General features: G+C 43.7%; 1 protein-coding gene across 1 annotated transcript in view; it reads left to right on the top strand.

Annotated features, from left to right (window-relative positions):
* The window catches only part of Zn72D (Zinc-finger protein 72D), a 71,894-nt gene that overhangs the window by 30,612 nt on the left and 25,452 nt on the right, over positions 1 to 15,830 (top strand). The window contains exons 6-10 of the mRNA XM_050189150.3: positions 573 to 709; positions 3,290 to 3,437; positions 10,323 to 10,477; positions 10,560 to 10,619; positions 13,843 to 14,017. Of these exons, the coding sequence (XP_050045107.1) occupies positions 573 to 709; positions 3,290 to 3,437; positions 10,323 to 10,477; positions 10,560 to 10,619; positions 13,843 to 14,017 (675 nt within the window). The remainder of the gene's footprint in view (positions 1 to 572; positions 710 to 3,289; positions 3,438 to 10,322; positions 10,478 to 10,559; positions 10,620 to 13,842; positions 14,018 to 15,830) is intronic.

The following is a 15,830-nucleotide window of genomic DNA, read 5'->3' as shown; positions in this document are numbered from 1 at the left end:
CTGTGCTAGACTACGGATGCACACATGTATAATTAAAGAAAACATACCATCACCAGTGACAGAAAGGTGACATTTTTGAAACTTTTCTCTGTTCCATGTCTCATTGTGACACTACGTATTATAAGGATTGGTTCAAAATAAATCTGCGCGCTGTGCAGCATAATTGTAGGATGGATGCTGCATGAAGTAGGCCAGTAGAGTTGATGTAGTTGATGAGTGGTGGGCACAAATTTGAATGGCAACTTTAACAAAAATGTATTTGTCATGAAAAGTATTCTTTTCTATGCTACACTCTTAGACAAAAAGTACACCCTTTGGGGTGTTTATCTGCCACACAACAATAATCATCTGCCTTGCTTGTGTTTCCTTTCTTGAAAACACCGCGCCTGCTACTTTCCTGTCGGGAACGCTTTGTCATGCTGGTAACGCGCATGCGATTCGTTACTGGGAAGTACCGGGCTCGCAGCGTTAAAGAAAGGAAATGCGGACAAGACAGATGACATTTATTGTTGTGTGGCAATAGGGTGTAATCTTGTTTTAGAGTGTAGTACAAGCACAGGTTCTCTTTCCAGAAAAAAGTGAACCCTGACCTTGTCGTCGACATAAAGCCAAGCCTTCGTCAGCGGAAGTTGCAAGAGGAGCGCTTTCGACGACAACTGAAGGAGGACTTCTGGAAACACGAGGAGGATCGGTGGAGAGCAGAGATGAGGTTTGTCTCCCAAGATAGCTTGTGACTGCTGTTGTCATACATGAGTATCGCATGCAGCTTGGTACAATTACCTGGCTGTATATTCTATAAAATAATTTGGCACGTGTTCTTTGTGCAAATTACCATGCTTGAAGTGTGAGTCACTTTTTTAGTGCATTGTCATTTTAGTACAGCAAGCATTCAAGCCTGCTTGCTGCTTAAAAGCCAAATGAGAAGCACCTCAACATCAAGTTAAAGATGTGAAGATGCTTAGGCATATAGAATGTGAGTGCCGAATTGGGCTTGACTGATGTGGTGCTTAGACAGGAAAATGAGGGTTGAAGAATGGTCTGAATTTTGCAGGTTTACCAAACATTCTGACTGAGATGATAGTTCAGATGATGATGTTAAAACTTCTATACTGTACACCTAATGCTTCTAAGGATTGCATTTACATAAATCGTTGTTTTAAAGGATCTGCTAAAGGCTGCATTCAGGCCTAGTAGTTTTGCAAACTCCAGCTGATGCCTTTTCAATGAATTGTCAGGGAAATGACATTGCCTATTTGTTGTGTGTGATGTCTCAAGTGTGTATTGGCAACTTGGAAGGGCTATGGGCATAAGGAAATTAGATGATTCAATTCCCGGGGTAATGCCTCATTAATACAATCCTATTTCGTACAATTTCTCGGCACCAACATTCTCGTTCAGACGAGAGCAAAAATTATGCGTCAATACCATCGCTCTTCTTTTCTTACCGGTTAATATTTTGCAGCAATATTCAGTACATAGCTAAACTGTTGTGAATGTGCTAGGCACGCCTGATCGCAATCAAGTGAAGCAGGCACCGGAAAATGTGAAATGAAAATGCTGACATGCACTAGGTTCTTTCTCTTCCGATACCAGCAAATCTCCTTGTGGGTTGTTGCATTCGCAGCTGTTGCTGCCAACCCTATTGCAATAAGCATCTTCACCTATGTTTGACAGCGCCTGGGGCACAGTGCCATTTGAAGCATGCTGCACACTTTTAACAGGCAATAATCCAAACAGGCCACCATTCTATGCTGCACGCGGCAAGAAGTCAGCATATGTTTTGCTCAAGCGGCGGTGTATTCTGGTATCTTGCCGAAGCCACAAAACTGACAACGCATATCTCGGGCCTCTTGTGCAGCAACAGTTAGCATGACGCTTCGTATTACATAGGTTTCAACTACAGTTTTAACTACAGTTAACTCTACCAAACATTTAAGTGACTTTTGGGTGTACTTTTTGAGATATGAACATGTATTTGTTGTATGTTTCAGCAGAACTGTCAATACAGTTGGTAGTACAGTGCAGTTCACTTATATCTGTTACAAGAATGAGTCGACTTCAGAGTATCGACTTATGCATTAGGGCTATGAGAAAAAAAAAACATACATAACAATACGTTATTCACCGCATGTCGAATATAACAATCGAAATTCTGCCTCTTGGGCATTTTCTATGCAGAATAATTGTGAAATCTGCGTTCCCCTTAACTGAGAGTATTGCAAGTTGGCGTAGCGTACCACAAGATGGCACCAGCTGCTTTGAGTCCGCGTGACTGGCGAGTGTTCGGAGAGACAAAAAGAAAGGGAAGGAAACTGCACCTGCGCTCCCTCTCTATAGCCTTCCTCTCTTCCTCAGTGAGTGCCGAAATGCACCACAGAAGCAGTGGTAGGTGCATTGACAAAGCGCAAAGCTGTGTCGCTTGAGACGGAGCTGCATATTTTTCAAGACTCAAAGTATGAGCTCACTCAGTCGATTATATCGACAATTCAAGGCTAGCACCAGTGACTATGCCGATCAATGGGAACAGCAGGTTTTGCATGCCAAGGCAAAACTCTCCAATGTGTGAAGCCAATACATTCGCAGCTGCTGACATTACCAAACTCTGGGAGCACGTCGCTACTGGCAATAAAGTAGATGGTGCTTCGATGAGTGCAGATCGCACTGCTTTGCTCTGCGAGAAATCTGATGGGGCGATTGTCATGACACAGAGGGCGGCGTGGTGTGATGGAGGCGACGGCAGCAGCGGCAGTGATGACGAGGTTGACAGCGGCACATCTTTGACACCAACCCCAACATTTACACAGTCGTCGATTGTCGCTCACTGATTTCATGCACGCTAAATTATAGCCACCAGTGTTCATGCAGCTGCTGGATGCAATGCACGCCGCCATTGTGAACCTGAAACTTCCATGAAAACAAATGCAATTTTCTGACTGTTTCGGCACGCTGAACACTTGACACACTGTTTAGCGGTATAAATGTTTCATTTTTCACAGCCGACTTTCTAAAACACCAATTTCTTTATTGTAAGTGGCAAATTTTGTTTCGGAGCTGCAAATGTATGTTCGGCAGCTTTTATTTCTTTTTTTAGGCAGTCCAGATATAGCAATGATCAGTTATAACAATCTGATTTCTCGTTCTTCTTGATATCGTTATAAGTGGACTGCGCTGTATTGCATGGGGGGTATCATGTTGCACAGGAAAAGAAAAAAAGGCCACCATTTAATATAATTTGGCCCCAGCGTGTTTCTCAGAGCAGTGACATTCAGCTGGAACCCCTTTTATCCAGGATGGTGGAAGAAGAGGAGCGGCTCTACTGGGAGCGGCAGCGCTACGAAGACGAAATGGACCGCTGCCGCTTCTTTGGCCGAGGCCCAGGACCTATGGGGCCCATGCCGCCGTGGGGACCGCCCATGATGGGGCCCCCAGGACCCATGGTAGGGTGGCCCCGCCACTGTCCTTGCCCACCCTTGCCGCCGCCGCCACCACCAATAGGGTGGAGGCATCGCTCCCGAGGTGGCAACAACCAGATTGGCAACACCACACACCCAACGCGCGTGGGGGCCCAGTCTGGGCAGGTACATCATGCAGTGCGAGACCAGGCTTGCCTGTTTGAAGTGCCCTCCTATGGGTCCTCTGCTGTGGTGGGCGGGAGGAGGGTGGGACGCTATGTGGGGCACACGTAGAGCCTGGTGGTCCCATGCTGGGTTCTGTGCCTGGTGGCTGCTTTTTATGGGCAGCTATCCTTGCTTGTAAAGGTTGCCAGTTCTGAAGGTTAAAATATGTAGCTGTTTCTTTTTAAAGTGGGACACTTTTGGATGACGCAAGCAGCTGGTAACATTTACAAGCAAGAGCACAGAAAGCACAAATGTCGTGGTTGCTCTTTGCAGTGCTTGCCAGTAGCGGAGCTTTTAAGGGAGTGAAAGTTCGCTTCCGAAAATTGATGATGACCGTACACAGTGATTGTCTCTGTGGATCTCGAAACAAAATAAAGAACTTCAAAATGAAATATGTAAAGGTGTTAGTGGGGGAACAAAAGGTGCTGATGATCCTTGTTCTCGTCACTTGAATTGGCTGCCACGAGGCAGTTATTCCTTGACACAGTGGCTGATAAAGCCATCATTACCCCAAGTAGTTGCCAGCCTTTAGGGCAAAAATGGTTTGGTTGACCATTTCTAATGCAACTTAGAAAAGGTAGGAAGCAGGGGTTGCATTTGGGGGCAGTCCAGTTCCTATAAACTATTTACATAACTCTACGCTCAAGCAAAGTATCCCTCGGAAAGATGGAAGGTATTGCCACATGTCGTATTCAACTGAAGTTGCTTGAGCTAATGTCTGAAAAATTAATTGGAGTCTCTATTACAAGGGCTATAGCCACATAGAACTGCTTACCAATTTCCAAGATGTTGGATTTCGTTTGTAGAACAAGCTGGAATTTCGCAGGTTCTGGCTATACATTTCTATATGAGCAATGTCACTGTTGGAACTGTGCATGGTCAAAGGCTTCAATTAATGCACTGATGTCCAGCTGTGTCACAAACCATCCGTACATTGCAGCATTGTTACGTGCACATAAGCCTTTGACAGACATGGAGCACACGGTGACTCAATCGTCGTGACACTTCATGTAGGTGTCATTTTGCTGAACTGCACAGAGTAAATAAATATTCTAAAATGCTAGTATAAAAACAAATTTAACGATTTTTTTAAAATTATTTCGATCATTTGGACACACAGTAGAACCTCTGTGAATGGAATTGCCTAAAGGGGCCATGACTCCAAATTTATATTAGCTTAAGTTGTCTGTGCATGTTAAACCCCCTACATATCCCTCAGCAGGCTGGTAAAAGTTGAGTGTGTGTGGTGTAGTAGAAAACTTCTATTTGAAAATTTTAATGTTGCAGTCCAACCGTAAAGCGGTCAGGTGACACTGAATGTGACAAAATGATAGGGTGCCCCTGGAAGCGGCTTCCTTGGGTAACAGAAGCTGGTCTCAAAGGCCAGGCTTTTGCAGGCTGCAAACACTGAAAGTGAAAACAGGAGTTGTGAATTCATCATGGCTGCATGTGGCTGCCATGCGTCATTTTCACTTTTGCATGTGTGTCTTGGCCCACCTCTGTGGTTTGCTACTGCTTTTTATCGCGCAAGTTAAGGAATTGCGGCCGCAGTTCAGCAGCAATTTTGTTGCTACGCCATTGGGTGCTAGGGCGTGCAGAGAAAGACTTTCGATGTGGTCTCGAACTGTTTCAAAGCCGACGGCACAGAGGTGGCCCCTCATTTACCGACGTCACAGCCTTGCCAAAATGGCATTTGCTGTCGGTGGGAGGCATTAAGAGGCAGATATTTCAAATCGAAATTTCACGTCAAAATGTGCTCGGAGAGTCTAGTTTTCTTTGTACCTGAGAGTAGAGGGCCAAATATAGTTAAATACAGATATAAACTGAATTGTTGGATGAGAACAAGCTTTAAAGAACATTTTCATAGATTCATATGTTTCTTGACACCAGTCTTCTATCTGGAAGGCCATCTTTTAAAGAGGCTGTGGCAAAGACTCGCACAAGCAAACATTCGATAGATTTTTAATGCATAGCACATACAGACCTGGACAGCAATGCCACTCGCCACATAGACAACTGAAGTAAGGACAACCAATATTTTGGACATCTTGCAGAATGCCGTTCGGATATATGGACTCCCTGTGCTTGACAGCATGTTCAGCCATTGACTGGGGCAGTAAGAACTATGGGTGGATACAACTTAAAAAAAAAAACGGCACTTGGCAACTAAGGCGCACAAACCGTACGGGGTCGTGTTAGTCCGCCAGCCAATTGCAGAAGCAAGCAAAATAGTCTGTGACATTTTCAAAATGGCGTCGTACTTGATACGTCTGGAGCATCTGCTGTTCTTCGAGTCTTTCGATGAGGTGTGCAACAGACATGGACAATTGTATGGAATCTGAGTGTTTCACTCTTTAATAAAAGTCCGTGGCCCAGTTCATTTCATTGCTGAGCCCGTTTTACTTGTGAAACTTCACTGCCAACTGAAGTGAAACATGACAATAAATAGTTGCAGCAACGCAAGCATTTCATTCCACTCCAATAAAGAATGAGGCTTTCACCATTCCACTATAATATATGAATGAAAACATAATGAAAACATAATATTATTTTTGTGGTTATCGGCTTATTTAGGTAACGGAAACATTGAAGTACAAACTACTTGCAGCCTCGTGGAGGAACAGTGGCTGGCGGTAATGAGGGTGTGGGTGGGGCTTCACTGCAGACTTAACTTGTATCTGACTATAGTATGTTTTTGTTTTGATACGTCACCGTTGCCTCCTCAAATCCGAAATCGGCGAAGCCTAGTCCATTTTGTGAGCGTTGATTGTGACTAAAGTACGATTAGCATGGGCCTCCTTATCATGAGCACAGTGACTCGCCATGACTGAATATACAGGACAAACTAGCTGCTACATTCACTTCGTTATGATTAACATATCTAGCTGTTTAAGGAAGTGTATGGCACGTAGTGCTGCACCTCTGCACATCTTTCTTAGTAAAATGAAACTCTTGTTAACCTAAACACATTTCTTCTGTCTCTAGAGGTTCTGTTTAACTAGATTCTATTGTATTTACAGACACTGTTGTCCAAGAAATGCTTGTCAATTGTAGTATGTTCAAAGACGTATGCACAAAGTTTCATGAAATACAGTAACTTACATTAATTCGACTCTGGTTAGTTCGATCCCCCACTTGGCATGCACATGCCTGACCCCTATGGTCACCTCAATAGGAACTCCTTTAATGGCAGCATGTCTCAGCGGAGCTTAGGGGATGGTGAATACGTCGCCCCCTCTCGAAAATGCCCATTTTCAGCCTGCCCTAGAAAGATTTTCAAGCAATAACTGTAGCTGACAGTACCTTGTATGGTATTTATTAGGAGTGTGTGAAATTAAATTTGAATAATGAAAATGGTGCAAATAGAATTTCTCAGATATAGAAATATTATTGGTTTTGCAAAATTCAATTTCTTCACCTGCCAGAGGTACAAAAAAAAAAAGCAGGTTTATTGCACAGCAAATGACTAACAGGATATTTATGCTTAGTGGTCTTCTACAGCAAAACACTTCCGTTGGACAGTATCGTAACTGTAGTTATTTAATGTCGTAAAGGAAGGGGGATAGCTGTTTGACATGGTCGGGGGAGCAGCGACATCCTGCATGTCACAATTCCTCCAGACACTGAAAAGAACCGCTCACTGGACACCCTAGTGTCTGGTGTCTGCAAGCTCTTTGCAAGCCGAGCCGACAGTGGGTGCTATGCTTACACCATTCACATGAATCTTCTTTTTGGCCCAAAATTTCATCATGCACAGATCTTTCAACTTGTGCTTGTGGCAGTGTAAATTGCTGGTAGATAAGCTTATCAGTCTTTTGACAGAGCAGTCTTGGAAGGAACCCCCTTCAGAAGCTCTTGTTGTTGAGGGCATATCTGGGTTTCTTGCTGTTAAAGTTTTCCTTCCTTTTAAAGCCATGGTTTTTCATCCAGTTTACTATTGAAGCATCCTGGTGGTACTCAACTACTATAGAACAAGGCTCTAAAACATTGCCAAGCATGTTGCTTGGTAAAATTTGTAGCTTGGAAACCATGTTTTAAGCACTGAGCCTGGTTAGCAGCAAAGAAAGTGTTCCTGGCAGCTTTTGTCCAGATGCATGGAGAGGGAGCACAGTGTGGGTGCTCCAGCTGATAGTGTTGGATAGCCACAAGCACTAGCAGGGGCCCTGTGCCACAGCCCTCCCCCTTACATTTGCTAGGCTTCGCATAACACAGTTGTGCTGCAGTGCAGCTGACCTACAGACAGCATTTTTCGGTAGTTTGAATATTTAGATAGTAAAAATCTTTTGAATGGAATGTTGAAGTTTCAAATATTTGTATTTACCTTATTATAATTTGAGCACCCCCCCCCCCCCCCCCCCTTCTTTTTCTTAACGAAAATTGGGCCGGAAATTGCCTATGCAGTATAATCCAACGCAAAACTGAAACCGCCTTCACAGCATTTTTATGCTTTACTGCTTAACACAGCTCTACTGCAGTGGAGCTGTCTCCGAAAAAAACTACATGCCCTCGGGCAACACCTATGGAACCTTGCCTATTTTTGTTGCTATAAAATTAGACGCACATTAGGTTTCTACTCTATGAGCTTTACTATCATTACTGTGTTAGTTTTGTACTTCGGACTCTTAGAAAGCAGGCACACATATTATTTGGCCACAGTTTGCTTTGTGTGCGATTGTCTGTGTATGCAGCTGGTAAAGTCGGTCTGCTCTATCTAGCTATGCGAATGTTGGCAGGTGTGGCTTAATGTGGCAACCTGCATACACCCAAGCAATTGCACAACTAGTTCTCTCAACTACCAAACCTTTGTGCCTAAAGATTTACTAAAGTATGGGTCACTACGTTGTGTTGGGCATTGTTTTCGTCTTGTATCTGCAGGCAGCAAGAAAAGCTGGTGCAATGTGAATTAAAGCATAGCTCTGAATCCCCTTGGCTTCTTATGATATCGTAACAAAAGACAAGTGCAAATTCAGGTTTGCTTTATTGCATGCATTCGAGGCATGTGTTTGCAAAAGTTAGATTTGGATGCAATGTCAAGACGAAAGAATGTAGCAGTTTGTTGCATCATGCACCAAATGCTTCAAGCTAGATATCATTGTCCTGCCCTCATAAAGACTGCTTAGACTTATGCCATTGCAGTTGTCATGGTGAAGCATCAACAGCACTGCAACTATTGGTTAAGAAAAACTTTGCAGTGTAAATTGCATCTTTTGCTCTGCTTCTACAGTTTTCAGTTGTGAATGTGTGTTTTAGCCCTGCGCAAGCAAATTTAGACCGCTGTAGCACTATCTTACCTATGGCTGTTAACATGGTACTGAGGCAATGTTGGCACATTTTGTGCAGAATGGATTTCTTTGTCAGGATTTAGCACAAACTTTTCCCCAGTCAGATGGCTTCCGTCACTTATTTGTTGCATGCATGGTGAAGTGGCAGTTATGCCACAGCACATTGCACTGGACATTTTAGTTCGTGGAATTAGTTGTGAATCTACACATGCCCCTTGCTTGAGCAAGTGTGCAGATAGCACTGCAAAGATCAGTACACTTCATTGGCGGCCTCACGTGTTCCCCAACTATCACAAGAGGTTGATGTAAAATGGAGTGAGGTTAAATTTGGCACTAGCATGGTCCTCCGTATTGTGGCAGCCTTAAAACATTCTTACGGCGTGACCCTTTACGAGATGTCGGCACTGGCTTTTACTGAGGAAGTATTAATGACTTGCCGAACTAGCATTGCGCATGCTAGATATGGATCTCCTCACTTTTGTCAGTCTCGTTTCTTTCTTGTTACTCATTCCCATGGTGGATTCAACCTTCTGCTTTTCATTATTCATTGGAAAGTGAATCTGCGTTCAGAAATATTCTTGGTGGGTGAGCCACTCGGATGCTTTGCCTTAGGTAAATGTATAACAAAATGAAAGCTAGTTACTCTTCTCGGTCGGAATGCTTTCATTCAAGCGAAAATTTTGTATTGCAGGCATCTGAATGACTAAAGTAAGAAAAAAAGAATAATTCCCACTGGAGTTTTTGGCATGAATCAAAAGGTTCTTTTTCAAGCTGTCAAAAACAGTGTGCTTTGTGTGACGTGTGGTTCTTCAGATTTCTTCATTCACAATCGTAAGAGTGTGAAATATGGCCACAGATGTGAAAACCATTTGTCTACCAAGGCTGGCATATGCATCTGGCAACAGGCTCCAAAAATAGAGCAGAGACCTAATGTCAGCCTTATGCAATGCATCACCACTTGTAAAATTTCAGGGGAGCTATATTTATCTGGGCAAAAGTAGTCAAATCTTTGAATTGCCATTCCTGACACATTTCTTTATATAGTCTTGTTTTTCTCCAAGTCGGATATTTTCTGCAAAACATGATTCCTGCAGGAATCACTGGACCAGAAAGTGTTACGTAAGGCATTTAGATGCTCAAGCATTCTGAATGGTGAGCACCGATTGCAGCTAATTGTTGCACATATTTCACTAAAATTACTCCCCTAACAAGAGTGCAGCTGATCAGCAGTGGTTGAAGGGATGCCATAGTTTTTTTTTTTCCACAATAGGACCCAACATTGGTCCCCTTGTCGGAACGTTGGCTGTCAAATCTCTTGTTGATGACTTTCAATCACCATCTTCCTACGAACCTTTCTTGTTTAAAGTACAGCTTGTCTTTTTGAAGGCAGACTTCAACAAGCTCGTTTGTGTTGTGGTTTCAGCCAATGCCCCGCCGCCCAGACTCCGTGGATGATCGCCACGTGATGGCTAAGCACTCCATGATTTACCCCAAGGAGGAGGACCTCGGACAGGTTCAACGCATGGTCACAAACACAGAGAAGGCTCTGAAGTTGGTTTCAGACTCCCTTGCCGAGGTGTAAGTGGCCCCTCTCTCTCTTCTCTGTTACTACATCTATCTTGTCAGTTATTGCTAATTTTGTCAATTATGTCATCTGCAGAGCTGAGCCGAAGCCTGAGGCCGAAAAGCCAGCTGACGATGCCAAGAAGACCGAAGAAGGGTTAGTAAGCATGGGCCACGACCATGCTCTCCTGAATTGCATTGTATAGCTTGGCTTGAGTGCGGTTTTGTGCATGGATGGCCATGTGTGCGATCTGAGTGTGTGGCTTATTTGGAGCATAGCATGTTTCTGTGCTTGTCATGCGTGCTTTTCGTCTATTTTTGCAAGAAGTCATTGATTTAAATGCAGTAGCTTTGAAATTGCTGAAGTGAAAGTTTTAAACAATAGCAGTTTAAACTTTTTTTTTTCCATTCCATTCTAGGTACCGTATTTACTCTCATAATGATAGCACTTCTTTGTGAAAAAAATCAGCTGTGTTACCAGCGTCGGCGTATGAATAGGGTACACTTCTAACGTATCAGTGTAAACGTGGCTACTATCATTGCCGCTTGCGATTTGTTGCTTGCACACGAGTGCAGACAAGAAAAATTGAAAGGCGCCTTTTTTTGTTCTTGTTGACCACCACCATTATAAAGCCTACACATAATAAAGGCAAGTTTGGTGGTAGCTCTCTCTCTCTCACCCTCTCTCCCTTTTTTTGTGGTAGTGCGGAAAGTGACGAAAGGAATAAAATGGGGCATCTGCTTAAGAATGTTTGGTGCGTGCAGACCGCCTGGTTTGTCTTGAGTCGTTCGTGTAGCACTTGACAGATGGTTAGCGCGATCATTATTAGCTAGACTTGGCACACGACATATCGCCGTGGCAAGTTCTGGGTGCGATTATTACACAGGAAATGAAAGAAATCAAATTTTGACGACCAAATTCAGGGGTGCGATCATTATGCGAGTAAATATGGTGATTATGGCCAACATCAAAAGTTGGTAGGCAGCGAGATCTGAGAAAACGTTGAATTTCCAAGCGGCTTGCGACTAGCCAGTAAAACAATATGCAGTCATTTGCATCTTAGTCATGGGGTACTCATTTCCATGCCAACTTTTTGTCAATTCTGTAAGTGTAGGCATTGAAAAAAAAAAAAACGCAGAGCTGTGGTAAATTAAGGCCCTTGCATACTCTGTGTGGCTCCTTCCTGCTTTGATGTAAATTTTGCTGCTGCACACGACCACATTGCTCAAGGCACTACGTTGACTGGTTGTCAGTTGTGCTATGTTTCACGTCCATTGTGCAATGCCCCCCCCCCCCCAAATACTTTTTCCTTTCTTCTATGCTTGCAGCCAATAAACATGGGTCTTTAGACTTCGTGATTAATCATTTTTATGCAAGAAATGTGGCCTGACTGACTACAGTAAATGGAAGATTTTGATTCATTAAAACCTTGTTAATTTGTGTAACTTGAACTTGGCCTTCAGTTACTGCATGCATGTGCATGTGCAATTAAGCTCTGGTAATTTGAATTTGGCCACACATCGCTAATTTCGGCAACTTGGAGCTCGAGTATGGAGTACCACAAATGTGCTACTCAAAAGAGCAAAAACGGTGCTGGCATCAAACCAAAACAAATCGGCTAAGCACCTATCACCATAGCCACCAGCAGAAATCTTAACGTGAGCGATACAAATGCCGCAACGCTTTGTGCCTATTGGTGTCATTATAGCCTGCATTCTTGCATTTACCAGTGCTTGCAATCATAACTGTTTTATTGCCGTCCAAAATCGCATTGATAGCGACAGCGGTTTCTTCCTCATTGGTTGCAGCAAGCAGTAGTTTTGTTTTTACTTGGTGCAACGGCTGGACACGCAATATCACAAACATGGCAGAAGCCATCCAGGATGAAGAGTGCGGCTACATGGCGCCTGACAGCCAATCTGTTGGCAGCCAGCTTACTGGTGAAAAAATAATCATGATGGGCAGAAACGCACACGGCAGCTGCGCTGAGAAGGAAGTCACGAGACCTTTGCTGTTGCAGTTGCTAATCAGTCATAAAATGATTGCAGCTTTTGCACTGCCTTTGTGTGAGATAGAAATGGGATTTGCTGGTCCATTTAGTAACTAAAGGTGTTGCCATAGTAAGCATTTGTTTATTGCTTTATTGATACCCTCAATAATTACACATTCAGTTAATTCACATTTTTTTGGTCCTGTGAAATCTGAATTAACAAGGATTTGCTATACTACGTAATTATGTGAACTGACTTGAAAACGGAGAAACCGTCATGCTATCACACAAGTCTGCAGTGCTTTAGAATAAAACTAGAAGTTTACTACGTCTATCAAGTCCATCGTTACTTTAGTCTCAAGGCTGGAAATCCATACTAGGCTACAGAAATATTTGGTGTTTTCTCAAATCCTGCAGTCCACAAACCTATCATGCTGGCTGTAACTGCCTATCAATGCAAGGAAATTGCTCAGATTTAATACTCCTCAATTATACAGTCGAACCCACTTGCAACGTTGCCAGATATAACAATAAGCTACCACATTTCAGTGCATTTGACCTTACGACCCTGCCCATCAAAACCGCTTCCAGATGTAAAGAATGCTTTGAACTCAATCATGGTGAAAAAAGGGCATGTGCGAAGTACTAAAGCATGGGAGCGCGACAAAGCTGTGCGACCTTCAAGATGAGCAAGCGAGCAACTGCTGCGCATGAATTTCGGAAACCTCGAAAAAGATCATGCACTTTCAAGGCATGCCTCCAGAAAGAAGGTGTACAGAATTAAACCACAGGGCGTGCACAGGCACATGCATGGCTGCTCTTGCATTCCTGTCGACGTGGCCCGATGCTACAAGAACGCAGCTGCAGGCACTGCCACCACACGTTGTTGCAAAGGATCGGCGGTTACTACGCTGTTATCAGAATATTAGTTTTGCGGCGCTTTGTTTAAGCATTGCCAATGGCTAAAAATGGTTTGCGATGACTTTTTACCTTTTGAACACCACATTTTTTCCACTCGAAGCAACATAGACAATGAAATTCTACAGCGCTTGTGTGTCTGACGCGCAGTCTAAATGCCGAGACCATGATGTCTTAGACCTTCGCAGAATGGCTTTCAGCCAACTGGAAATTTTATGCTTCCAGCCAACTGGGAACAAAAATGACACTGAAAATCTGGTTTTCTAACTAAAATGCAGTTAATTTTGTAATATTTTAGGGCATGACCATATATATTGAACTACTGATATAATGACCACTTTTCACAGAACTGTCGAGCTCGTTAAAAATGGGTTTGGCTGTACAAGGTAGTTGCAATATGTAATCTACGATATGCTTGCATGTATGTGGAATGTGGCTTTGTGTGTTGAAGTCTGCCTTGGTGTCTTGCAGGAAGAAGGAAGAGCAACCGCAGCGCCTGCTGAAGGGTGTCATGCGTGTCGGCGTGTTGGCCAAGGGCCTTTTGCTGGCAGGAGACCTGACTGTGGGCCTGGTGGTCATGTGTTCTGAGAAGCCTGGCCGCACTCTGCTCGCACGAGTGGCTGCTTTGCTGCCCAAGCATCTTGCTGTAAGTGGCCCTTTTCGATGACCTGTGAACTCCATTTGCATTTCCTTGCTAAAAAAAGAAAGGTAAATTGTTAGCTGAAGTAAATAAAAAGCAAACCGAAATCTTTGTTTTGAGCCAGTAGCACAGAATCGACAGCAATGGTTGGTGACTTCACAAATTTTACATTATGTTGGCATAGCATATCTACACAGCTTTTGTGCAGAAGAACTCCTCAAAAGCTCTTGAGCAGGGTCCAAGGTAAATGTACGCATGGTAGCAAAGCTGCCATAGATGTCCTGTAATGGTGACTTGCGGAGGCATGGCAGCACCATCTACATTTCGCGAGACCAACTTCTCGGTGTAAAATTGTTTGCCGTTTGAGGCTTGTTGCACCAAGTCGTCTATTGCGCTAGCTCGTATAACATTGCATATACAGTTGAACACGGATATATGGAACCCACATATATCGAATTATTGTTTCTATCGAACTCTTAAATTATCCCCTTGAAAATTCTGTGTAAATGTATTCAAATTCATGTGTTTATATCGAACGGTATTTTTACCCGCCATTGGATATATAGAACGCCGCGCGAGCTTGGCACTCGCTGCACCCGCGAGCTCCACCGCAATGCACCTCGGCCGAAACCTGAAACGCTCCGAAAATGTGAGAGCGAGAGGGAGGGAGGCTCGGACTGTACTCCCGCTGCGCACATTCTCCAACTTGTGGAACAGCTTTTCTTTCTTTTTTCTTTTTTTTCTTCTCTCTCTCCCCCTCTGTCTCTCATTCTTCCCCCCGCGTAACCATAGTGATCGGCTCGGTAAAGGTAAGAGTGCAGAAACGAAGGGGCCAACTGCCTCCTCTGGCCCTCCAAAAAGTTTAAGAAAAATTTTGCTCAATTGAGTTCAACAGAATGTTCTCAACGTATCACTCTGAAACTTTTATGGAAGCATTATGGATGCATTCTAAACATTTGTGCCAGTTTTCATCAAGATCCATGAAGAAATTAGGAAGTTAATTTTCAAAGTCCCCCCTTGAAGGGCCCCTCACCAGGTCTGGCGATTTTGAGCTGACAAGCACAGAGCATACAATGTGTGATAACGAACAATAGTGTCGGCAAAGCATTACGTCGGTACACCCCGCAGAAGGATCTGCAATTTCAAAATGAACACCGTTTTCACTTCTCGCAGCCGCTGCACTCCAAGCCGGAGAGTGAGGTATACCGTATTTACTCGCATAATGATGGCACTCGCGTAATGATCGCACCCCTGAATTTTGTCGTCAAAATTCGATTTTTTTTATTTCCCGCGTAATGATCGCACCCCGAACTTGCCGCAGCGATATGTCGTGTGCCAAGTCTAGCTAATAATGATCGTGCTTACCATCTGTTGAATGCTACGCGAACGGCTATTCAAGACGAACCAAGCGGTCTGCACGCACCAAACACTCTTAAGTACATACCTCATTTCATTACTTTCATCACTTTCCGCACTTCCATGACAAAAAGAGGTACAACCAAACTTTCCTTTATTATGTGTAGGCTTTATAGTGGTTGTGGTCAACAACAAAAAAGGCGCCTTTCGATTCTTCTCATCTGCACTCGTGGGCAAGCAACAAATCGCAAACGGCAACGATAGTAGCCACGTTTACACTGATACGTTAAAAGTGTACCTTATTCATACGCCAACGCTTGTAACACAGCTAAGATATTCACCCACCCTTAGCGCAAACGTGCGGTATTAGGATAGTAGTGAAGACAGATGCCGCAGTTTCCGCAGCATGCCCGCCATGTGTTTCTGTCACTGGCAGCTAAGCGCGCCCATCTGTTTTTGCCCC

Source organism: Dermacentor andersoni, chromosome 2 (genome assembly GCF_023375885.2).
Source record: "Dermacentor andersoni chromosome 2, qqDerAnde1_hic_scaffold, whole genome shotgun sequence".
NCBI classification, from domain to species: Eukaryota; Metazoa; Arthropoda; class Arachnida; order Ixodida; family Ixodidae; genus Dermacentor; species Dermacentor andersoni.
This window is presented reverse-complemented; position numbering and strand designations above follow the sequence as displayed.